Source organism: Erythrolamprus reginae, chromosome 4 (assembly GCF_031021105.1).
Source record: "Erythrolamprus reginae isolate rEryReg1 chromosome 4, rEryReg1.hap1, whole genome shotgun sequence".
Taxonomy (NCBI): domain Eukaryota; kingdom Metazoa; phylum Chordata; class Lepidosauria; order Squamata; family Dipsadidae; genus Erythrolamprus; species Erythrolamprus reginae.
In genome coordinates, this window is record NC_091953.1 from 74,026,795 (window position 1) to 74,051,599 (window position 24,805).

At 40.6% G+C, this 24,805-nt stretch overlaps 1 protein-coding gene across 9 annotated transcripts in view; it reads right to left on the reverse strand.

Moving 5' to 3' along the window:
* Nucleotides 1-24,805, reverse strand: part of GK (glycerol kinase) — a 238,951-nt gene that overhangs the window by 12,622 nt on the left and 201,524 nt on the right. For all 9 annotated transcript variants that reach the window (XM_070750605.1, XM_070750603.1, XM_070750606.1 and 6 more), the window contains 2 exons: nucleotides 3,196-3,280; nucleotides 2,714-2,834 (listed from right to left, as the gene is read on the reverse strand). In XM_070750605.1, the coding sequence (XP_070606706.1) occupies nucleotides 2,714-2,834; nucleotides 3,196-3,280 (206 nt within the window). The remainder of the gene's footprint in view (nucleotides 1-2,713; nucleotides 2,835-3,195; nucleotides 3,281-24,805) is intronic.

Here is a 24,805-nt window from a genome sequence, read left to right on the forward strand (position 1 = left end):
TTTATATCCAAACTATCTAATAAATTGGTAAGGATACTCACTGCCCATTTAATTTTGGAATTCAGTGGATACTGGAACTTTGGTTTCTTAAATCATATTTCAGCACTGTTGCTAATACCATTTTCCTGAAAATAAGACGTAGCCTGATTTTTAAGTGTGCGCCTAATATAAGCGCCAAAATAAGTCCTAGTGAAGGTCATCATCAGCCTGGGGTGGTGGTGGGCATGGCCAGCATTGGAGACAATGTGTGTCCTACAGCAGGCACAGCCTGTGTAGTAAAGTTGAACTGATTTGTCCAAGCAGCAGGTGGAAGCAGAAGTGGGGAGGAAGGGGATACGGATGCACTGCATGGCCGCAGGAAACCTGAAAGTCCATGGGCCGGAGCAAGTGGCAACATGGGAGGCTCATCTTCATGCAGTGTAACTGGCAGCAGATGGTGGAGCATGGGGGAAGGCAGGTGATCCTGATGCACTGCATGGGAGATGCGAAGACAAGCCTCCCATAGCTGGCCCACTATTTTTTGTCTGTGGCCCATGTGACACATCTGCCAGTGTTGCCATAGGAAGATGAGCCTCCCACGGCCAGCCATCTGCTGCTTGGATAGGTAATCAACTCACCTCTGCTGCCCAGTGTATGCAACCCCAGAGGGCACTGACCAAGGATCTGGTCACCTGCAGCGGCTGCCAGTTGTTGGCCCCCACATGTTCATGATCTTTTGTGTGTATGCCAGGGTAGGGGGGGCACCGAGCAAGGCAGATCGCTCTGAAATCATGTTTCCACAAAAATAAGTCCTAGTGCTTATTTTGAACCTAAAAGAAATAAGATTAGGACTTATTTTCAGGGAAACATGGTATAGGACATGCCTATATGCTTCCTTCCCTCAATATTCATAGTATAATACTATGACAATATTGTTCAAATGCTTTCTTAAATTTAAAGATTTAGAACTCAGTCCGCAGTAAACTTCCTTACCCTTCAATCAGATTGCAGCATTTTTAAAGGAAGGTGCTAGCAGAGAATTGTGTTTCCATGACTGCACTGTCAGTGACAGGAAGAGAAATATAAATCTTTAAATAAACAAGTCACGGCAAGGTTCCTAAATGAGGGTTCCTATTATTTGTACTGTATTTTTCGGAGTATAAGATGCACCAGAGCTTAAGACGCAGCTTGGGGAAGCAAAATAGGGGGAAAATCTACCTACAGGTATTCATTTGGCTAGTGTCCTTAGTCTGTTCAGCTTCAGCACATTATTTTATCCCTTGGTTTGGGTTGAAAAAGACTTTTTCAGAGGGAGTAGGAATGAAAACAAGCTAGCAAAGACTTAGGGCAGGAAAAATAGCTTCGGAGGAAGTAGGAATTTAAAAAATGCAATGGAATAAAAAAATTTATTGGCCAAGTGTGATTGGACACACAAGGAATTTGTCTTTGGTGCATATGCTCTCAGTACCCATAAAAGAAAATATATATTTGTCAAGAATCATGAGGTACAACACTTAATGATTGTCATAGGGGTCAAATAAGCAATCAGAAAACAATCAATATTAATAAAAAAATTAAGGATACAAGCAACAAGTTACATAACTGGGAGGAGATGGGTGAAAGGAATGATGAGAAAAAATTAGTAGTAATAGTAGTGTGTCTAGTTGTCTTGAGGTGCTCTATAGCGATCTTTTGAGGGTAGGAGTTGAAACAATTTATGTCCAGAATGTGAGGGGTCAGTAAATATTTTCACAGCCCTCTTTTTGACTCGGGCAGCATACAGATCCTCAATGGAAGGCAGGTTGGCTGCAATTATTTTTTCTGCAGTTCAGATTATCCTCCGAAGTCTGTGTCAGTCTTGTTGGGTTGCAGAACCAAATCAGAGAGTTATAAAAGTGTAAATGACAGACCCAATGATTCCTCTTTAGAACTGTATCAGCAGCTCCTTAGGCAGTTTTCAGAGGGAGTACGAATGAAAACAAGCCTGCAAAGTCTTAGGGCTGGGGAAAAAACCTTCTTTGAAGGGATTAGGAAGCTGGGAAGATTGTTAGCATCTAGTTAGGACTGGAAAAAAAGCTTCAAAAAAGCTACATTCGAAGTATAAGACGCACCCAAATTTTTACCCTCTTAGGGATGAAAAAGGTGTGTCTTATAGTCCGAAAAATACGATAGTTACTGAATATCTGTTTAACTGACTAACAATTACTCAAAATAAAGGAAGAACACTAAATTGGCAAAAACGAAACAAAAATTATGAACTGCAATTTTCTTAGCATTAAAACTTAAATCAGAGTCCAAGGCAAAGTATTCCTCAAAGCTCCAATTTATTAGCAGAGTCATGTTGGCACATCTGGGAGAAACCCGAATTTAAAGCAAGGAGGGTTTCTCCACCCAGTTTAAAGTTCATTCCCTTGTTCCCACACTCACAAGCTCATCACCAGTCTTATTCTGCCAATGTGTCCGTTACTCTCATCAGCATCTGGGCAGGTACTGAACAAAGGATGAACTTGAGAATCTAAAAGGAATCTCTACATCCCTAATGCAACACCCCCTCCCAAATTCCTACAGCAGGAACACATTGTACAGCATAAGTGTGGCAAGCCAAAGTCTCCAAGTAAACAATGGCTTCAGCCTGACATTTTAATGTAAATAAATTGAAATATTTTTTTCAAAAATCATGGTGGGTCTTATACATAGCAATCCAAAATAAAATGCAAGAAGAATTTTACCTTACCTACTGGAATACAAAGAATATCAGCTTGGAGTTGCATAAGGATCTTGTTGTTGGTCATTCCTCCATCAACTTGTAACTGACTAAGCGGTATCCCACAGTCTTTATTCATTGCATCCAATATCTAAAACAAACAATTTATATAATTTTTTTCCAAATAATAAATTATACAGCAAAAATATTTAGTTGAAACATTTGACTTTGTGGCATTATAAAAAATAAGTGAGAGCAAACAAAACATAAAGTACGAGAAACAATTAGTTGAACATTTTATTTTAGATTTTTAAACAAATTTACCATAAGGTGAAATTAGCTACAATTTAAACACATTTAGACATGGTTGCCTATAGAAATAAAAACTACAGTAACATTAAAAAAAACCTAACTAAAAATCCTAATAATACAGTATAATTGTTCTTAGGAGTTGGGTGGCATACAAATTGAACTAATTAACTAACTGACTAAATAAATAAATAAATCTATACCTCCCGTGTTTGAAAGCAGACGGCTTCTAATGCAGCAAAGGCAATATGGTTTTTATTTGTAAACTGAGTAAGGCCGCAGATAATTCTAAAAAAGAAGAGAAACGACACTACAGTTAGGAATAAAAATAATATTAAATAAAATATACTGTCTCACTGTTCCTGCCAGGAATGGTATATTGGCAATATCTATAGCAAGCGTATATCAAAGATGACATATGTGTAGGCATTTTTAATTGTCTATTTTTTTCTTAGTTTTTAGGTTTGCTAGTAAAGGGATTTAGTATTACTTCAGGCTCACCACTCTCTAACTGTTTAAATGGGGGTTATAGAGATAATGTTATGTCTAGGTGGCATTATTTCCCATGGGAACAGAGAAGATGCCTGCAGCTGGAGGAATGTGGAGTTTGGAGACACTGGGCTGATGGTCTGAGAACTGATTGTAGATTATGACTCAGGGGGGATGTTTCTTTCTTCCGTTTTTTATTGGGTGTAATTCTGGATATGGGTCAGAGTCGAAATTACACCTAGTCCTTGTCAATTTGATATGTTCCTAATAAATAGACTCTAATGGAAAATGGATGCCTTGGGTTTTATTTCAGGCCACATATTACTTGGAAGCTTGACATTATTCTGACTTTACAAAATGAAAAGTTTTTCCTTTGATTCATCACTGAGGATCACTATCCAGAGTTCTGAGCCTTGGCTGCATACCTAATCTATCTGATTTTCCGTACAACTTCAGGTCATCCATATAGAGCAGGTGTGAAATTTTTGGTGAATTCCTAGCAGTTTGGTAGCCTAGGTTTGTTTTCTGTAGGATGAGTGACAGCGGGATTATAGCGATGATGAATAGCAATGGGGACAAAGAGTCCCCCTGGAAGATGCCCCTTCTGATGTTGATCAGTCCATAGCTTTCATTCCAAACGAAAAGCTCAGTCTTCCAATATTTCATCGTCTTTTCTATGAATTTCCTGATGTTTTCATTGACTCCAATGACTTCCAGGCATTTTATGATCCAGCTGTGTGGCAATGAGTCAAAGGAATTCTTGTAGTCAATCCAGGTCATGTATAGGTTTGTTTTCCTGTTCTTACAGTTCTCCAAAATCATTTTATCAATTAGGAGCTGGTCTTTCGTACCTCTACTTCGTCTTTTATTGCCCTTTTGCTCCACTGGCATGATGTCATTTTCTTCTAGGTAGTCCTGAATTCTGTCAGCTATGATACCTGTCAGCAGTTTGAGCATGGTCGGCAAACATGTTATTGGCCTGTAGTTTCCTGGTATGGCTCCTTTCGCTGCGTCTTTCTGTATTAAATACGTTCTGTCAGTTGTAAGCCATTCACTAATATTTCCTGTCTGCAGCATTTTGTTGAACAATTCGGCCATTTTTGCATGCAGGCTGGTCAGGTATTTCAGCCAAAAACCATGCACTTGATCAGTGCCAGGAGATGTCCAGTTCTTTACCCTCTTCACTCTTTCTGTAATCATTTCAGGTGTTATCTCCAGCTGCTGCATATTGCTCCCTGAGAATTCCTTCTCAAACTCTATTATCCACCCAGCAGTCCTGTTATAGTCCTTTTCGACTTCCCAGAGATCTTCCCAGAACTTTGTTGTTATTTTCACCTCTGGCTTTTCAATTTTCTTATCTGTTTGCTGATGCAGATTCTGGTAGAACTGTCTCTGGTTGGATTGAAATGTTTGATTCTGCCTGTACTGGGTGATCCTAGCTTCATATCGCTCAATTTTCCTGGCTGTCACTGTTATCTGCTGTTTTACAATTTCCAGAGCTTCCTCGATCTTTCTTGTACGAAGCCTGTACTTTTTTATCAAATAGTCTTTGATCTTCTGATTGTTCAGTTTCTGCTCCTTAATGTTCTTCAAGTTACTTGCATCTGATCTCAAGCTTTTGATTTTCAGTTCTAGTTGGATTTTCCATTTTGGTTTTCCAGTTGGTTTTCCAATTGGTTTCTGTTGCAGTAACCCTAGTTCTTCAGTTATTATCACAGCTGTACTGTAGGCAAGCTGATTCAATTCTTCAATTGAAGTTACATTGACAGTTACAAGTGCAGAGTTAATATCTTCCATCAGTGAGACAAGTTGTTTCTTGCTTATGTTTTTTAAGGCTGGCAGTCTCTTTCGCTCTGCATTGGACCCTGCATGAGCAAGTATTTGGTCCTTAAGTTCTTGCTGCCTTTGAGTCATAGTGTCAAGTGTCTCATCTGCAGCTTCTTGCTGTCTTTCCAAGTTTTCATCAGGTTCTAGTTGTGCAGTGGCTCCAGATCTTATTGGAGCTTCTACTGGTGCCAGATCAGATTTTGGTGTTTCTATTTTGCAAATTATTATTATTATTATTATTATTATTATTATTATTACTATTAAACTAATAACAATGGCTTCAAGAATAATACAAAACAAAGGAGGAGGAAGACAAATAATGCAACTAACTACCCCATGTATTATGCCGGGTGTCATGGTACAAGCCCCAATTAAGTCTGAAGTGGAAACACACACTCTCTTGCCAAGTAAACAAAGGCAGTTTGTCACAACGGAAAAATACTGTCCCAACGCATTTTTATCAGCCAAAGTGCTCTCCCACAAACCACAAACTTTGAAGGCTGTGATAAGCCAAAACAAAAGCAAAACAGATAAAGGCAGCTGTGGAGACGTCAAGAGTCCTCAAGCCAAACTTAACTGTGAATTAGTCGAAGAGTCCTGTAAAATCCTGAAACAGTTCAAAGAATCCTTGAAAAATCCTGATGTAAAACACAGTTCTCTCTCTCTCCAAACGGATAAACTCCCACGCTGAGAGGCAACAACGCTGGCAATTTATCAGCAGTCCCATTAGCCTAATTGCCCCAGCCACAGGTGTTCTCATTTCCTATAATACTTGTGCAGTTGTTCCTTCCTTGACATCAACCTGCGTCTGCGAACATCTATGAATGCCTTCTCTTCTGACTCTAACGATGATAATGATGATGATTCACTAATGGGCTAATTAGCTAATGGGCTGCCTGTAATTACCTCCTCTATTGATCCTACTTCACTTCCAGAATCTTCCCCTGACACAGACGCTTCACTGTTGGAAGCTGTTGGCAGTAAAACCGGCCTCTAATAATGTGAGGATTCTCCCACATCAACCCCCACAGTCGTTGGAGCAGGAGCTGGGCCAGAGCCAACCACAACACCATGAGACAATGTTAATTGGAAAGCATGCTAGCAGAAGACAAAAAAAATGAATACTTTACAAGAGACACTTCTAAAAATGCAAGATAGCCAAAAGGGGGTTAAAAACAAAATAAGTGAAATGAAGTATAACATGAGGGAGCTTGATGAAAGAGTAGGAGCTATACAAACAGCTTATGAAAGAACAAACAAAAAATAGGATGTCAAGAAGAGAACGGAAGTGACCAAAAAAAGAATAGAGAAAACAGATGGTAAGTTGGAATTTGTAAACAAGAATTTGAAAGAGTTGTGAGCCGCTCCAAGTCTCCAGAGAGGGGCAGCATCCATCCAAACCAAACCAAACCAAACCAAACCAAACCAAACCATCAAATCAAATCAAATCAAATCAAAAATAAATAAGAGGCCATGCTTCATTTAGAGTTAGAAAGATCTGCATTTTACTTGCAGATTCAAAATATTGAAGAATTCAGAGATGAAAACCTACCGGATCTAGGACTGGCATTAGACAGAACAAAACAAGAAATGGCAAGAGAATCAACGAAGTATACAGGATAAATACGACCTTCGCAAGATGATTAAGATGATGAGGGAGATACACGTCAGATTATAATTGTTGAAGAGACAGCTGAGAGGAAATACAGTGGTACCTTGTCTTAGGAACGCCTCTTCATATGTACTTTTCATGATACGAACCCGGTGTTTAAGATTTGTTTGCCTCATCTCAAAAACTATTTTCACCTTACGAACCCGAGCTCTCTCACTACGCGTGCACTCTTATGTCTGCAGGGATTCCCTTGCTTCGTGACTGCCCCCGCCGGGTTTTCCCCCTTGCTTGTGGCCCCCGCCGGGATTCCCCGCCTGCTGCCGCCGCAGGGATTCCTCAGCTTTGTGATGGTAATAAGAACGGGCTGACCTTGCACTCTCTCTTGGGACCACGTCCTTAATCGGGGCTCTCCTCATCTTCCACCCACCCACCCCAGTCACCCTCTGATGCAGACTCACATGGGGAGGGGATGGGGGGGTCGCCCTGCCTGCCTTTCTGGCCACTGCAGGTGTGGAGAAGGAGGAAGGGTGAGATGGTGGAAGGTGCTCTTGGTCCAGCCGCATTTTGTGCCCAAGGCTGGCCAAGTTTCCCATTTCCCTTGCACCTCATGATCCCCTTTTGGCGAGGCGGGTTTGTGTGTGTGTGTGTGTGGGGACGTGAAAAAGCATTTCTCTCCCACCCTCCCAGCATCATCACCACCACCGTTCTCTCGATAGGACCCCTCCCTAGATACCTGAGCCCTCCCAACTCTTTGCATCTTCGCCTCCTTTGTCAAATAAGGTGATCGCGCCGTGCAAACGAAAGGGGAAACTTAGTCAGCTTGGAACGATAGGGCGCCTTCCACCGTCTCCCACTCCCTCCTTCTCCACACCTGCAGCGGCCAGAAAGGCAGGCAGGGAGACACCCCCAACTCCTCCCCATGTGAGTTTGCAGCAGAGGGGAACTGGAGGGTGGGTGGGAAATAAGGAGATCCCCGGTTAAGGATGCGGGTCCCAAGAGAGAGCGCAAGGTCAGCCCGTTCTTTGTCACCCTGCCCCGTGCTAATGCATGTGATAGTGGATCGGCTTGCCTACTTCCCCCAAGCCGATCCGCTATTAGATCCCGTAGCCGCTTTAGGGGAGTTTAAATCAATCTCCAGCAAGTAAAGTGAAGTGGGGGCGGGGGAGCAGAGGGGGGCATTAGGATCTTTGAAGGAACAAAGAAACAAGGTCTATCAGCTCGGCAACAAGGCTGATAGACCAGCGTTCCTATTCCAAATTGGAGAGATTTTAATTGTGCTTAGAAAATAGAACTGGATGTACAAAAAGGGGGGAAAGTTCCTGATGCAAACCCCCGTCCAGCTATTTTGTAATACAAATCTCTCGCCAGTGACTAGGCTTCCGTTCTTCTCCAACCCCAACCTTAGGATGATGGAAATGTTTGGCGAGGGGGGGGGGCAACCGGCAAGGCGGGTGGGTGGGAATGTGGTGGCTCCAGGCTCTCCTATCCATCCAGAAGCCCAAAGTTCTGCCCTTCCCCACACCCGGCTTTGGCCCCTCGCAGGCTTCTTGCAGGAGAGGGCGAGACCATCTCGCTGCCAAAATGTGTCTGTGGGAGCCCTGGTCATCCATAGCCCGCCGCCTTCTCCAGCTGTGCGTTTGGAGCTCCAAGGGGAGGAGCAGTAGCCCGGCTGGTGCGCACGAGCCTCCTCCTTTCCCTGCTGCCGTCCCAAGTGGATCTCTTTAGCAAATCTGCTGCCCTGCACAACACATGGGGTGATAAAGGGAGACAGAGGAGATCAGGAGTGGGAGGGAGATCCAGCCAACGAGCCAGCTAAAGGGGGGGGGGCAATCGACATGAACTTTCTCCAGCCCCCAGCCAAAGAGAGAAGCAGATTTGCTAAAGAGATCCACTTGGGATGACAGCAGGGAAAGGAGGAGAAGGAGGAGGAGAGCCAGAGTAACCTGCAACCGTGGAGGAAGAGGAAAGGAAAGAGGAGAATTCACTCTCCTCTTTTGCTGTCAGCTGCTTCCCCTTCTCCTCTTTTCTTTTCTCCTGTCAGTTGTGGTCGTGGAGGAAAAGGAGGAGGAGGAAAGGGAAGAGGCGAGGTGTCAAGCTGCCATTCAGAATGTAAGATAAATAAAACTCAGAGTCCTTTTTTAAAAAGTTCAAAAGTAAATTTATCAAAATCAGAACTAGATGCATTGAAAGAAAAGCAAAGTCTGAAGAAAATGGCATGATACAAGCATATATCAAAACCCCTTTTACCACCCCCCTTGGGTAGATGCCCAATCCCTAATGTCCATGACCGTCAGGTGGGTCCATCTTCACACCTTTCTGGAATGTTCTTCTAACGGTCTCCTCCTGGCACCCGGGAAAACAAAACTTATCTCCTCCATAGGGCCTCCTGTGCGCTTCCCTCCCACAACACCTTATCTCTAACCCACCCCGTTACTATTGACAACCAAGCAAGAGAGTTGCAGCAGCATAAGCGAAGGTTGACAGTTCATCAATGGAGGCGTTCGTAAGTAGAGGTACCACTGTATTTGAAAACAGACTATTGGAACTCTACAATGAAATATTAGTGAATAGCAAGATGCCAAATTCATGGGGGGAGGCATATATTACACTAATACATAAAGAATAAAAGGATAAGGGCTACATACAAAATTATAGACCTATCTCACTTCTTAATACAGACTACAAAATATTAGTTTCTATCATGGCAGAAAGACTAAAGATAGTTCTAAACCCAATTATACACCAAATAAGAAATAACACCAGAATTATAATGAACTTACTGGAATACTATGAAAAACAATTGGCGCTGATATTTGTTGATGCCCAAAAAGCGTTCAACAATTGAAATTGGAATTTTATAAAAACACAAATTAAAATAATGCAATTTGGCGATAAATTGTTAAATTGATAGAAGGTATGTATTCACAACAAATAGCAAATATTCTAGTTAACGGGGAGACAACAGAGAAGATCTATATTAGAAAAGGTGTGAGACAAGGATGACCATTTTCTCCATTATTATTTATAATGTCATTAGAAGTACTATTAAACAAAATGAGAGATTAAAGGTTTGCACATAAAAAATGAGCAATACAAAACTCAAGCTTTTGCAGATGACACGGTATACATAACTGAAGACCCCCTGAATTCAGGACCTATTGTCAGTCTGGCTTCACTCAGAATTTAAGAAAAATAAAACTCAGAGTCCATTTTGAACTTCAAAAGTGAAATTTACTCAAATCAGAAATGAATGCATCAGAAGCAAAGCAAAGTCTGAAGAAAAAGGCTCGATAGTTACCGATATCAAAGAATCCCACTTGCCCCCCTTTGGGAAATAGCCAATCCCCGTTGTCCGTCTTTGTCAGGTGGACACATCTTCACCCTTGCGTCATGCTTATGGAATGCAGCTTCTAACGGATTTTCTTCTCACCTCGTCTCAAAGAAAATTGAAACTCATCCTGGCCTTCGTCAGAGAAACCAAAGTTATCAGGGCCCCTCCAGAAACCTTCCCCTCCCAAATTCCCCCAAATGCTACCACCTCCCCCCGTTACTTATGACAGCCGAAGCGCAGTGGAAAGATGAAACATAGCGAGGCTGACACCTATCCTATTGACAGATATGGAAAATTTTGGAAAAATAGCAAAAAAAAAAATAACAAATGTAAAACAAAGACAATAACTAAGAACATCCCCAAAAACCAAATAGAAATATTAGAAAGTGGACTTTATCTTTCTCAGCTCACATAACCATAGAGTTTTGTAATAGAGCGTCAGCTCGAATTTACTTAAAATCTACTCTTTAATTTCATTCCTGGAAGGTCACCTAACATACTGGAACCGAGGGGATAAGATTTCTTTTAAATTGATCATTATTTCCTAAGCCTAAAACAACTGGGGTTTTTGTTTTCTTTACTTACTTTTGGAACAGAGCTTACATGGTGTGCTTGCAGACCTAGGAGCAGCTAAAAAACACTCAAGATGGAGGATTAGCATTTCTTAAAGACAAAGATGCTATATTTGGTTTCGGTTTTTTAAAATAAAAATCCCCCCTCCCCCCCTATCTTAATACAACTTCAGTTTGGATTATAACTCTATTTTTCCTGGATTATTTTATTGTTCTCTTTTCCTGTTGAAAAACTTTGTCAAATTAAATAAAACTTGCCTAGAACTTTTTGGGATTTTTTTTCTTTTCTTTTTGTGGATTTTACCTGCTCTTTTGCATTTGGATTACTATTTGAACCACCTGGATTTTTTTTAATTGACTCAATTGGATTAAAACCTGTCTTTTTCCAACTCCTTTTTTCCCCCTTCTGTTTGGAACAATAAGGACACATCAGTCATTTTAACTTTGGATTTGGAATACTACATGAAATTTGGGTATTGATTTACTTCCAACCTACTTAATTTGGACATTGACTTAACAAGACAAAAAATAAGACTAAATTGTTTTCCCCCAATTACAAGAAGAACAATTTAAGTCCCTTTTGGATATTATTGAAAACTGACTTTAAGTACTCTTTTTTCCTTCCTATCCTTTAGCTTCTTTTATTTTTATCTAATACAAATGAATTGCTAAACTCTTTCCTCTCTCCCCTTTGTCTGGTGCCCCCCACTCCTCCCTATAACTTCTTTTATATTTAGTTGGATATTAAGTTTTCTCTGTTATATTAGGATTGTTTTGGATATACAGAAACCGTAAACATATTTTTACTCTTTGCTTTCCTTTTTATGACTCTTTCCTTTTATGATTTTCTTTATTTTTAAAATATAAATAGATCTGGAGCTAATTTAGACTGAATTTTAAAAAAATCTTTTCTTTTCCTTCCCTTCCTTTTTCATGTGTGCCTTTTTTTCTTTGTTTTAAAATGAATTTTAAATGAATGAAGTTAAAGTCTAAGTATTGAATTTTTTTCTCTTTTCCTCTTTATTAAATTCTTATTAAATTGTATGTTAGATCTTTTAATGAACTGATATTTTTGAATATTTTATTAATAATAATTAACAACTATATTAATTGATTTTAAGGTTTGATATCACATTTCTATATTGAAAGAATTAAATTGCATAGTTTTGGAGATATCTTTTACATATACAAGCCATTCTATATATGTAAGCCCTTCTCTTTCCAATTTTAGATATTGTAGATTTCTTGAATTGATGCCATTTTGGAAACAGTTAAATTTTACAGGCTTTGGAAGACCCAGAAAATCATCTAAAATGTCTACCACATCTACTATCATAAAAACCTCTAAAAACAGACTACAACTCCGACTGCTACACCACAAGGATCTCCTTCACCATCACCATCTCCTTTACCACAAAGAACAATAACAAGTATGTTGGGCAAGGAGAAAGAAAAAGAAAAGACTCCAGCACAGCCAACTTTGCAGACCATCCAGGACACTCTGGCCCTGCTCCAGATCTCCATGAATGCTAATAGAAATGATGCACACGAAGAAGCTCAAACAAAAAAATATTTTATAAAGAATTACATGAAAAAATAGTAGAATTGTCTATTGAAAATATGATTATAATAGGAGACTTTAACGCTATAGCTGATAGTCAAATGGATTATTCTGGTAAAAAGAAAGATAAGAAAAAGAAAACAATTTTACCAACAACATTTTGGAACTTGACCTCAGAACTAGCCTTACAGGACACATGGCGAGATCGCCACCCTACAAATAAGCAATATACCTTTTACTCAAATCCACATAAAATTTGGACTAGAATAGACATGGCATGGATTTCAACTCAGATTTCCGATAACATTGCAAACATTGAAATTGAAACAAACAATTGGGCTGACCACAATCCACTAGCAATTACTTGGAAGGGAAACAAAAAACAGAGGTATTGGCGAATGAATAGAAATATTTTGCATGATCTTCAATACAAAGAATGGATGGAAAAAGAATTAGAATTTTTTTTTAATTTAAATAACAGTACAGATACTTCCCCACAAAACTTATGGGACACAACTAAAGCATATATTCGCGGACTGACCATATCTTATATCGCAAAAAAGAACAAAGAGAAGAAAAATCAATTCCAAAAACTACAAACAGAACTAAAAAATCTAGAAGCACCATCACAGAGCAGTCAGAGTGAAGACAAAAATAAAAAAAAAGGGAACTAATTAGACATAAAATAAATTTAATAGAACAAGAACAATTGGCAGAAAAAATTAAGCAGGTTAAACAGGAACATTTTGAACACGCTAATAAACCAGGCCAATGGTTAGCATATAAATTAAGGAATCAAAAAGAGTCCAGAATAATAAAAAAAACTAGAAGACAGTAAAGGTATATGTAGACATCAAACTGTCGAGAAAAAAGAGAGCGCTAGAATTTTATAAAAACTTATACCACAAAGAAGACATAAATGAGGATAAGGTCTTTGCGCATGCGTCGAGAGTAGACGCTCCCACGGAACGCTCTCCAGATGTGATTAGAGAAAACAAATCTTAACCCTTAACAGCCCTCTCAAACTACGTGAAAGTGGACTGAGAGGTAGAAATAATCCTATCGCCCCATCAGTTTACTAAACCAGGATTATAAAATATTTATGAAAATTATAGCAAATAGGATAGAGAGTATCTTACCAAAAATAATTGGTGAAGACCAATATGGATTTGTTAAAGGAAGGAAAATGATAAGGACTGGAAGGGTTACCGAATTGGAAAACTTGAATTGAAATTAAATCTTTTTGCAGACAATGCCATAATATTGTCTGAAACCCCCATTGAAATGATGGAAAAATTAATGGTTGTACTTCAGGAATTTAAAGACCAATCAGGTCTCTCAATTAATATTGAGAAATCAGAAATATTTTGTTTGAATACAGGCTCCAAAGAGCAAATCGAGATACGAAAAATTTCAGGATTGAAATTAGGATGTAAAAAAATGAAATATTTACAAATTTGGTTATTCAAAAATCCAAACAAAATTGCTGAGGCAAATTACAATTTAATATGGAAAAAAATGCAAAAGCAAATTAAAAAGTGGAAAGATAAAAGTTTGAGAAAAATGGCCAAAATAAGAGCTCTTAAAATGATGATTATTCCAAAAATGATGTACTTATTCCAAGTTTTACCAGGTACCTTCCCAGGAGTAAAACTAAGGGAATGGGACAATAAAATGAACTTTTGGATTGAAGGAAATAAAAAACCTAGAACAAAGAAACGATGGCTGATTGCCAGAGAAAAAGATGGAGGATGGGGGTGCCCAAATTTAGAATTATATAGAGAAGCATTTCAAATAGAAAGATTAATGGAATTACAATCATTGACAGAAAAGAAGTGGGTGAAAGTTGAAAGGGAGATTAACAATATTAAAAATAAAGAGATTTTATTTAAAAAATTGAGTAAAATATAAATCAATAGATTAGCCGATCCTTTGAAAGCAGCTCTAGATATTTGGTCAAAATGGCAAGGGAAATTAGCAAATAGGAATTCAAAATTATCAACGTTGCATGTTTTGAATATAAATAAATTTGTTAACCTAGGTAGAGTTATAAAGGAATTAAATGATAAAGGCATAATGAGAATAGAACAATTATATGAGACAGATGGAAGAGTTAATAGAACTCACTTCGAATGGTGGTTAGGCCAACAAAAATGGTTGCAGATTAATGCAATATGCAAATATTTGAATAAAAGTGAGATTAAAGAAGCATTTTTGAGAGAAGAAAACTGTCTAGAGAAAATATTGAAAGAAAAGATTAATGATTCAAAAGGACAGGCTAGTAAGATCTATAACATGTTACTACAAGTGGAAGAGGAAGTGATTAAAGGCCTAACAAGATACTGGCAAAATGAATTACAGATTAATGAAAACGAGATGGAAGAAGTAGTAGAAAATATATATAAGATAAAGAACACAAGAATTAGAAAGATGGGAAGGAAAATTTTACATAAATGGTACTTTACGCCAGTAAAACTAGCACACTTCCAGAGGAAAGGAAAAAGAAATTGCTGGCATGGTTGCCAAATAAAAGGAGTTTTTATGCATATGCTCTGGGAATGTGTTGCAGTTCAAAAATTTTGGAAGGAAGTACAGAATGAAATTAACAATATGCTAAACATTAATTGGATAATCACGAAAGAATTAGCAACACTAGTTAAACATGGGAAATTACGAGAATTTAAAGAAATCAAAACAGCAGCTTTGGAAAGTGCTCAAGCAGTAGTGGTACTAGGGTGGAAGGATAGTAATAAATGGACAATCCAGAATTGGTACTGGTATATGGTTGGCCACATCCACTTCGAAATTATGGAAATAAGATTAAATAACTTTGATGAAAATAAATTGGAGAAGCTGATGGCACGATGGAATAAGGTGAAAAATTATATCTTAAGTAGAATTTATGACGACAATGTGAAAAATAAATTCCAATCACTTTTTGTATGTAAAGAAATGTAAACCGGAGCCAAGGAACAAATTGAAATTTATTGTAAATAATTTAACCCCCTAAATGGTGGTGGGGTTTATTGGTGTTGGGCACTTTTTCTTTAAGATTTTTTGTTTGTTTGCTTGTTGTAATAAAAGTTAATAGGTGTAATAGAAGAATATGGGAAAGTAGCTGGTTTGAAAATTAATAAAGATAAAACACAAATATTAACTAAAAATATGACAGACTGTCATACAAAACAATTAGAAAACAAATAAAAAATGAAAATATTTATTTATTTATTATTTAGATTTGTATGCCGCCCCTCTCCGAGGACTTGGGGCGGCTCACAGCAGAGAAAACAAATCATAAATAATCCGAGCAAGTTTAAAACATTTAAGATTTAAAAGAAAACCCCATATACTAACAGACACACTCACAAGCATACCATACACAATTTAAACATGCCCAGGGGGAGATGTCTTAATTCCCCCATGCCTGACGGCAAAGGTGGGTTTTAAGGAGTTTACGGAAGGCAGGAAGAGTAGGGGCAGTTCTAATCTCCGGGGGGAGTTGGTTCCAGAGAGCCGGTGCCGCCACAGAGAAGGCTCTTCCCCTGGGGCTCGCCAACCGACACTGTTTAGTTGACGGGACCCGGAGAAGGCCCACTCTGTAGGACCTAATCGGTCGCTGGGATTCGTGCGGCAGGAGGCGGTCTCGGAGGTATTCTGGTCCGATGCCATGAAGGGGTTTAAAGGTCATAACCAACACTTTGAATTGTGACCGGAAATTGATCGGCAGCCAATGCAGACTGCGGAGTGATGGCGAAACATGGGCATACCTAGGTAAGCCCATGACTGCTCTCGCAGCTGCATTCTGCACGATCTGAAGTTTCCGAACACTTTTCAGAGGTAGCCCCATGTAGAGAGCATTACAGTAGTCGAACCTCGAGGTGATGAGGGCATGAGTGACTGTGAGCAATGAGTCCCGGTCCAGATAGGGCCGCAACTGGTGCACCAGGCAAACCTGGGCAAACGCCCCCCTCGCCACAGCTGAGAGATGGTTTTCTAATGTGAGCTGTGGATCGAGGAGGATGCCCAAGTTGCGGACCCTCTTTGAGGGGGGCAATGATTCCCCCCCCTCCAGGGTGATGGACGGACAGATGGGATTGTCCTTGGGAGGCATAACCCACAGCCACTCCGTCTTATCCGGGTTGAGCTTGAGTCTGTTGACACCCATCCAGGCCCCAACAGCCTCCAGGCACCGGCACATCACTTCCACCGCTTCGTTGACTGGGCATGGGGTGGAGATGTAAAGCTGGGTATCATCGGCGTATTGATGATACCTCACCCCATGTCCTTGGATGATCTCACCCAGCGGTTTCATGTAGATGTTGAATAGCAGGGGGGAGAGGACCGACCCCTGAGGCACCCCACAAGGGAGAGACCTCGGAGCCGACCTCTGACCCCCCACTAACACCGACTGCGACCGGCCAGAGAGGTAGGAGGAGAACCACTGAAGAACAGTGCCTCCCACTCCCAACCCCTCCAGCCGGTGCAGGATACCATGGTCGATGGTATCGAAAGCCGCTGAGAGGTCAAGAAGCACCAGGACAGAGGATAAACCCCTGTCCCGGGCCCGCCAGAGATCATCCATCAACGCGACCAAAGTGGTTTCCGTGCTGTAACCGGGCCTGAAGCCCGACTGCTGGGGAGCTAGATAATCGGCTTCTTCCAAGGACCGCTGGAGCTGGAGTGCCACCACCTTCTCAACAACCTTCCCCATAAAGGGAAGGTTGGAGACTGGACGATAGTTATTAAGTACCGCTGGGTCCAGGGAGGGCTTCTTGACGAGGGGGCGCACGAGCGCTTCTTTATAGAGTGTTGGAAAAACTCCCCTCCCCAAGGAAGCGTTGGTAATCTCCTGGGCCCAGCTCCGTGTCACCTCCCTGCTGGCCGAAACCAACCAGGAGGGACACGGATCCAGTAAACAGGTGGCGGAACTCACAGCTCCAATGGCCTTGTCCACTTCATCAGGTGTCACCAGATCAAACTCTTCCCAGACAGGTGGACAATTACGTGCCCCAGTCACCTCGACTGACTCGTTGTCAGTCGACTCTGTTTTACAATTGGAGTCGAGGTCGGCCCGGATCTGAGCGACTTTATCAGCGAAAAACGTGTTGAAATCCTCAGCACTACTCTGCAAGGGCTCCCCAACTCCCCCCTGGTTGAGAAGGGAGCGGGTCACCCTAAACAGAGCGGCCGGGTGGGATTCCGCTGATGCAATCAAGGCAGCATGGTACGCGCATCTTGCTGCCTTGAGCGCCACTTTGTAAGTATTAATAAAAGCTCTTACAAGTGTTCGATCAGATTCAGACCTACTCTTCCTCCATCGCTTCTCTAGACGTCTCTTTTGGCGTTTCAACTCCCGGAGCTCCTCGTTGAACCATGGGGCTCTACGGGGTCTAACGCCACGGAGAGGTCGCAAAGGCGCAATCCGGTCAAGAGCCTCCGCCGCAGCCCTGTTCCAGGCCTCCGCGAGAGACTCCGCCGAACTGTGGACGAGTGCCTCTGGAATAACCCCAAGCGCCGTCTGAAAGCCCTCTGGGTCCATCAGGCGTCTGGGGCGGAACATCTTCATTGGTTCCGCCTCCCTGCGGGGAAGGATTGGAGCCAGGAAGTCGAGCCGTAGTAGAAAATGGTCTGACCATGACAAAGGCAATGCTTCTAAGCCCCTTAGTCTCAGACCATTACTCAGTTGCTCGGAAAAGAATACCATGTCAGGTGCGTGCCCTCCCTCGTGAGTCGGACCCTGTACTACTTGAGTCAGGTCCATGGCTGTCATGGTGGCCATGAACTCCTGTGCCAACCCAGAGGTTTCGCCGAGTGACGGCAGGTTGAAGTCCCCCAGGACAATGAGTCCGGGGAACTCCACCGCCAACCCGGCTACCTCCTCGAGTAGCACAGGCAGGGCTTCTGACATGCAGCTGGGAGGCAGGTACGTGAGAAATAAGCCCACCTGAACCCCTAAGTCCAACTTCATCAAGAGAGACTCGCAACCCGCAATTTCCGGAGCAATGAGTCTAAGAAAGTAAAATATTTAGGTATTTGGATATCAGGAAAATCCATGTCCTTAAAAGAAGATAATTATAATAAACTCTTAAAGCAAATCAAAAAAGATTTAGCAACTTGGAAGAATTTACAATGATCATTTTTAGGTAGAATCTCTACAATTAAGATGAATATTTTGGCTAAAGTTTTGTTTTTATTTCAAGTAATTCCAATAAACCCTGGAAAAGAATTTTTCGCAGAATTAATGAGAATAACAAAAAATTCATATGGCAAGATAAAAAAACTAAAATAAAACAGTGTGCAATAGAGCAGAGGTCCCCAACCTTTTTTGCACCAGGGACCGGCTTTAAGCTAGACCAGTTTTCCATGGCCCGGTGGGGGGGGGGGGGGGGGGGGGGGAGAGCTAGCTGTCAGCGGCGCCGTAAAAGGGGCGATCAAGAGAGGAATGGGTGAATGAATGGACGGAGGGTGGGAAGGAAGGAAGGAAAGAGGGAAGGGACAGGAACAAAAGAAGGGTGCAAAGGAAGCAAGGAAAGGTGTGAAAGGGGACAATAAGAGAGGAAGGAGTGAAAGAAGGGAATGAGGGAGGAAGGAAGGGAGGAAGGAAAAGGAAAGCAAGAAATGGAGGGAGGAAAGGAAGGAAAGAAAGAAAGAAAGAAAGGGGGAAGGGACAGGAACAGAGGAAGGAAGCAAGGAAACTTATGAAAGGGGAGAGTAAGGGAAGAAGGTAGGAAGGAGAAAGAAAAGAAGAAATAGAGGAAGGGAAGGTAAAAGAGAGAAAGAAAAAGAGCAAGAAAGAAAGCAAGAAAGAGAAAGAAAGAAAGGCAACTTCAAAGAAAGGCTCACTGAGCATCTCTCACTCTCTCTCTCTTTCTATCCCTCTTTCTTTCTTTCTCTTCCTTTCTCTCTCTCCTCTTCCTTTATCTCCTCTCTCTCTCCCTCTCTCTTTCTCTCCCCCTCTCTCCCCCTTTCCCTCTCTCCCTCTCTTGCTATCTCTCCCCCCTCTCCCTCTCTCTTTCTCCCTCTCCCTCTCTTTCTCTCTCTCCCCCCTCTCTCTTTCTCTCTCTCTCCCCCTCTTTCTCTCTCTTCTTCTCACTTTCTCTCTCTTGTTTTCTTTCTGTCTCTTTTGCTTTCTCTCTCTCTCACTCTTTCTTGTTTTCTTTCTCACGCTCTTTCTCTCTCTTGTTCTCTCTCTTGCTATCTCTTTCTCTCCCCCCCCTTTCTCACTCTCTCTTTCTCACTTTCTCTCTATCTTGCTGTCTGTTGCTCTCACTCACTCTCGTTCTCTCTCCATTCTTCTCAGCGATGACGCGCGCACGCCCTGCCCGCCTCACCTTTGCGAGAGCACTTTCGCCCCGGGCTCTCAGCAAGGGGGTTTGGAGGAGAGGCGGGGCCGGCGAAGGTGATATTGAATGTCGGGGGAGAACGGGTATTTGCACGCGCTCCCTATCCCCCTGCTAGCCCACTCGGAATATTCAAAATAAGAAAAGCCTTCGCCGGCATTTCCTCTCGTTGTCAAGGAGGCGCAGCGGCGGGCGGAGAGAGGGAAGGAGGGGGGGGGGGCAGCGGCGTCCCTCCTGGCCTTGGCGGGCCGCCCAACCCTCCCCACCTCCTGCAAACGCGGCGGGCGGCGGGGGGAGAGCGAGGAGCCGGTTCCGGCGGGCGCGGGGCTTGGCTGGCTGGCGGGGGGAGCGCCGCTGGTGATGCGGAAAGGCCGAGGGGGCCCTGGCGCCGCGGACCGGCTGAAAAGCTCCAACGGCCCGGTCCCGGTCCGCGGACCGGCGGTTGGGGACCACTGGAATAGAGGATATAAAAGAAAGAGGTGGTCTTGTCTTCCCGAATTGGAAGACATACTACCAAGCTGCCTCTTTAACTTGGATTAAAGAATGGCTTACTTTACAAAACAGAAGATTATTGAACTTAGAAGGCCACGATTTAATGTTAGGATGGCATGCTTTTGTATGGTACGAAAAGTATAAAACACATTCTTATTTTAAAAGACATATAATTAGGAAGGCACTTATTGATGTTTGGATTAATATAAAGAAAGACTATTTCTTAGTTTTACCAGAATGGATATCTCCCTTAGAGGCCATAACCTATCCAAACTTAATACAAGAAGGCAAGATCTGGAAATATAAGGACTTAGTAGATAATTAGTGGAATTTAAAAGCGAAACAGGAATTGCTGGAGACAGGTATCATTATAGATTGGTGGCAATATACACAGATAAAGTCTAGGTTTCAGAAAGATAAAACAACATACATACTTAGAAAGGACAATAACATTTTAGGTAAATTATTAACAACAAATCAAAAGAAGTTAATTGGAAAAATATATAAATTTTTAATTAATTGTAAAAATACAGAATGGACATTAAAGGACAATATGATAAGCTGGTGTAGAAACTTAAACAAAGGGATAGACTTAAATACTTGGGAAAAGGTATGGACACATAACTGGAGAATAACAAGGTCAACTTCTTTTAAAGAAAATCAAATCAAAATGTTTTATAGATGGCATCTGCCGCCTAATAGAATTTCAAAAATGTTCCAAACAGCGTCACCCAATTGTTGGAAATGTAAGGAAGAAATAGGTACATACTACCATGCTTGGTGGACATGCCCAAAAGCGAAAGAATACTGGAATTTAATAGAAAAATGGCTAAAAGAAATAACCCAGCAAGAAATTAAGAAAACACCAGAATTCTTTTTATTAGGCATTTCAAATAAGAAATACAAAAAAGACATACAGTAGTCCCTCGCTATACCGCGCTTCACCTACTGCGGCTTCACTTCATCGCGGGTTTCTGAGGAAGTCGATCGGCAGATTTAAACACCCCGCCGAACTCGATCGGCAGGTTTTTCAAAAAAAAAAAAAATCTAAAATTGTAAATACTGTATTTAAATACTGTATCTAAAATAAATACTGTGTGGGAAGGGTTTATAAACACTTAAAACAATGAAAACTTACCAAACAATTACAATATAAATACTTAAATAAGTACTATCAGTCGATAAATTCCCCATAGCGGATTTCACCTATCGCGGCCAGGTCTGGAATGTAACACCAGCGATAGGTGAGGGACTACTGTATATTATTTAATAATCCACATTTTAGTAGCAGCTAGGATAGCTTTTGCTCAAAAATGGAAAGACCTTGAGACCCCAAAAGAAACTGATATATTAAAGAAAGTCTTAGAATGTGCTGAGCTTGACATGATGACAAGAAGGTTGAAAAATCAAGAAGAATCAGAATTTTATGAGGTTTGGTAAAAGGTGGGATACAAAGAAACAGAGATAACCTTATTTTTACATTATTTTAAACATATTTGTACTTAGTAGTTATATTGTATTAGATAGTGATTATTAACAATATAAAGATAAACTCCTTCTTTCCTCTTCTACCATTTCTCTTTTTTCTTTCTTTCTTCATAGTTTATTTCAAGTTATAATTTTAAAATTTCTATATATTATTAAATGTTTTAGATGTGTTTTTTACTTATTATCTTACAATTGATATTTTCAAGTATTTTAAAATTAGGTTTAAAGTTAGTTTTTTTTTCTTTTTTACTTATTAAAAATAGAAAGATGACTTCTACTTTGAGAGGAGCGATTGTTGCTCCACTAAATGTTACATGTAATGTATGTTTTGTCTGTCTTTGCAATTTAATAAAAAAAAAATTTAAAAAAAAAAAGAAGTATTAGAAAAAATATTGGGAATAAAAAAAATAAAAAATAAAAAATCTAGGAATTTGGATGACAGCAAAATGTGTGCCAATAAAAGAGGATAATTATTTGAAATTGTTAAAAAACATTCAAAAGGACTAAATAATCTGGACGAAACTAAAAATTTCATTATTATAAAAATGAATATTTTACCTAAACTGCTCTATCTGTTTCAAACAGCTCCGGTTAAGTTAGACAATTTTTTTTACAAAGAATTAGACAAATTAGGAACTTGGTATGGAAAGGGAAAAAGCCCATAATTAAATACAAATTAATGCAAGATAAAAGGGGTCAGGGAGGATACCCAACTGGAAGGTGTACCAGCAAGCAGCAACCATGACCTGACTGAAAGAGTGGGTCTTGTTAATAAACAAAAAAGTCTTAACTATTGAAGGACACGATTTGCAGTATGGGTGGCACAAATATTTATGGAATGATGAAAACAAAATTCACAAATACTTTAGTAACCATCATATTAGGGTGGGGGGGTATTTAAAAGCTGGTTATATATCAGGAAAAAAAATCTATATTCAAATGTCAAAAGTGGATATCACCTTTGGAAGCTGTGACCCATCCTATTTTAGTAAACTTAAACAATAGAATTGTATATAAAATATTATTGGCTGAACTTGATAAACTTAAAACGAGAGAAGATCTAGCATTGGAGGGTATAAACATTGATTGGTGGCCATACTATCAACTACGGGGTGGACAGAAAAATGGAAACACTTGACTTTTTGGCATCATAATGTTTCAACATGTTCAAATCAATCAAAACTTGACATATTTTAATGTTTTTAAAAAATTCTATTATTTGATATGTTTTTTAAACTACCTTTTTTAATAGAAATTTAAGGAAATTGGTTATAGCCTTCTAGAAATGGCAGACCTCTCAGACTTTCAAAGAGGCCAAATTGTTGATGCTTGAATGGCAGGTGCTAGTGTAACAGAGAGTGCCTGAATGTTTGGCATTTCAAGAGGTAATGTCTTAAAAGTCTCAAAATGTCTCAAAAGTAATGACTGCTTTTGAAAGAGAAGGGAAAACATCCTCAGCCAAGCACAGGTATGGTCGAAAGTCAAAGTTGTCTGAGAGAGACCGTCGGACTCTAAAGCGAATTGTTAGAGCGGATCGCAAGACCACAGCTCCTAAAATCACTGCAGAGTTTAATAGACACGTACAGAACCCAGTTTCCACAAAAACTGTTTGAAAGGAGCTTCACAAATCTGGATTCCACGGAAGAGCTGCAATTAGAAAACCTCTGCTCTCAAAGACAAATGTTTCAAAGTGTTTAGAGTGGTGTAGAAACCACCAGAAATGGTCCCTCGAGTGGCAAAATGTGATTTTCTCTGACGAATCATTTACCCTTTTTCCAACCTCTGGCCTTGTTTACGTCTGGAGACAGCCAAAAGAATCATTTCATCCAGACAGTCTTCTCCCAACCATCAAACATGGCGGGGGTTCAGTGATGATCTGGGGTGCTATTTCTTGGAAATCCACCTGGCCAATGATTTCCCTTCATGGAAGAATTAACAGCCATCCCTATTCAGGAATTTTGGCCAACCAAATTCATCCTATGGTTCAAGAACTGTTTCCAGAGGGGATGCCATCTTTCAAGATGATAATGCACCAATCCATAGAGCAAGAATTGTTAAAGAATGGTACGAGGAACATTGTAATGAAGTTCAGCATCTCATCTGGCCACCACAATCACCAGACCTCAACATTATTGAGCATTTATGGTTGATTTTAGAGATTCAAGCAAGAAGACGATTTCCACCACCATCATCTCTAAAAGAACTGGAGGGTGCTTTAACTGAAGAATGGGCTAAAATTCCTTTGGAAACAATTCACAATTTGTATGAATTGGAGAATTGAGGCTATATTTGCTGCAAAAGGTGGATAAACACCACATTAAAAGATATATTGATGTTTTTTCAAGGTGTTTCCATTTTGTTGTCCACCTCCTGTACCTAACAAATATAAATCTGATTTGGCACAATTTGGTTTTCAGACAAATTATCAGGAAATGGACAAGATACTATTGGGCCCGGAAGAAAAAGTAATCTTGAGATTTTATAACTATCTCAAATTACAAAATGGAAAAGGAATCAAAGAAGTTATGGTTACCTAGGCCCAAAATATAGAACACACGATCGAATTAGATGATTGGGAAAGAGTATGGATGTCAGGCTGAAGCCATCATGTGGAGTTAGCGACTTTGGCCTGCCACAGTAGCACAGTATTAGGGGAATTGGGAGAGGTAGTTGAATGACAAGGAAAGTTATTAATCACAACAAATTCCTTTCTTAGAGTCCAAGGTCATCTTTTGTTCTGCATCAACTGAAGAAAAGAGGAAGTCGGTGGAATCCCCGCATTCAGACTGGTCCTCGTGATGAACTTGTGGTTGTGGGGATGTGGGATGAACCTTAAACTGGGTGGGGTACTGGAAGAAAGTTAGTATCAGAATGGAGATGGTGTGACCAACATGGCTCTGATAATAAATCGAACCTTGGGTGAGAGAATTGGACTGGAATCTGATTTATTTCTTAGCTGCTATTCAGGGTGATGATAACTAATTCTGATACTCCTTTTTCTTTGAGGACTTGAGCTCCCTTCCCTCTGCTCCCAGCCACAAGCAGAAAGGAAACTCTTGGAAGAGAAGGGGTTAACCAAAAAGGCTAAGGTGGAAAGGCTT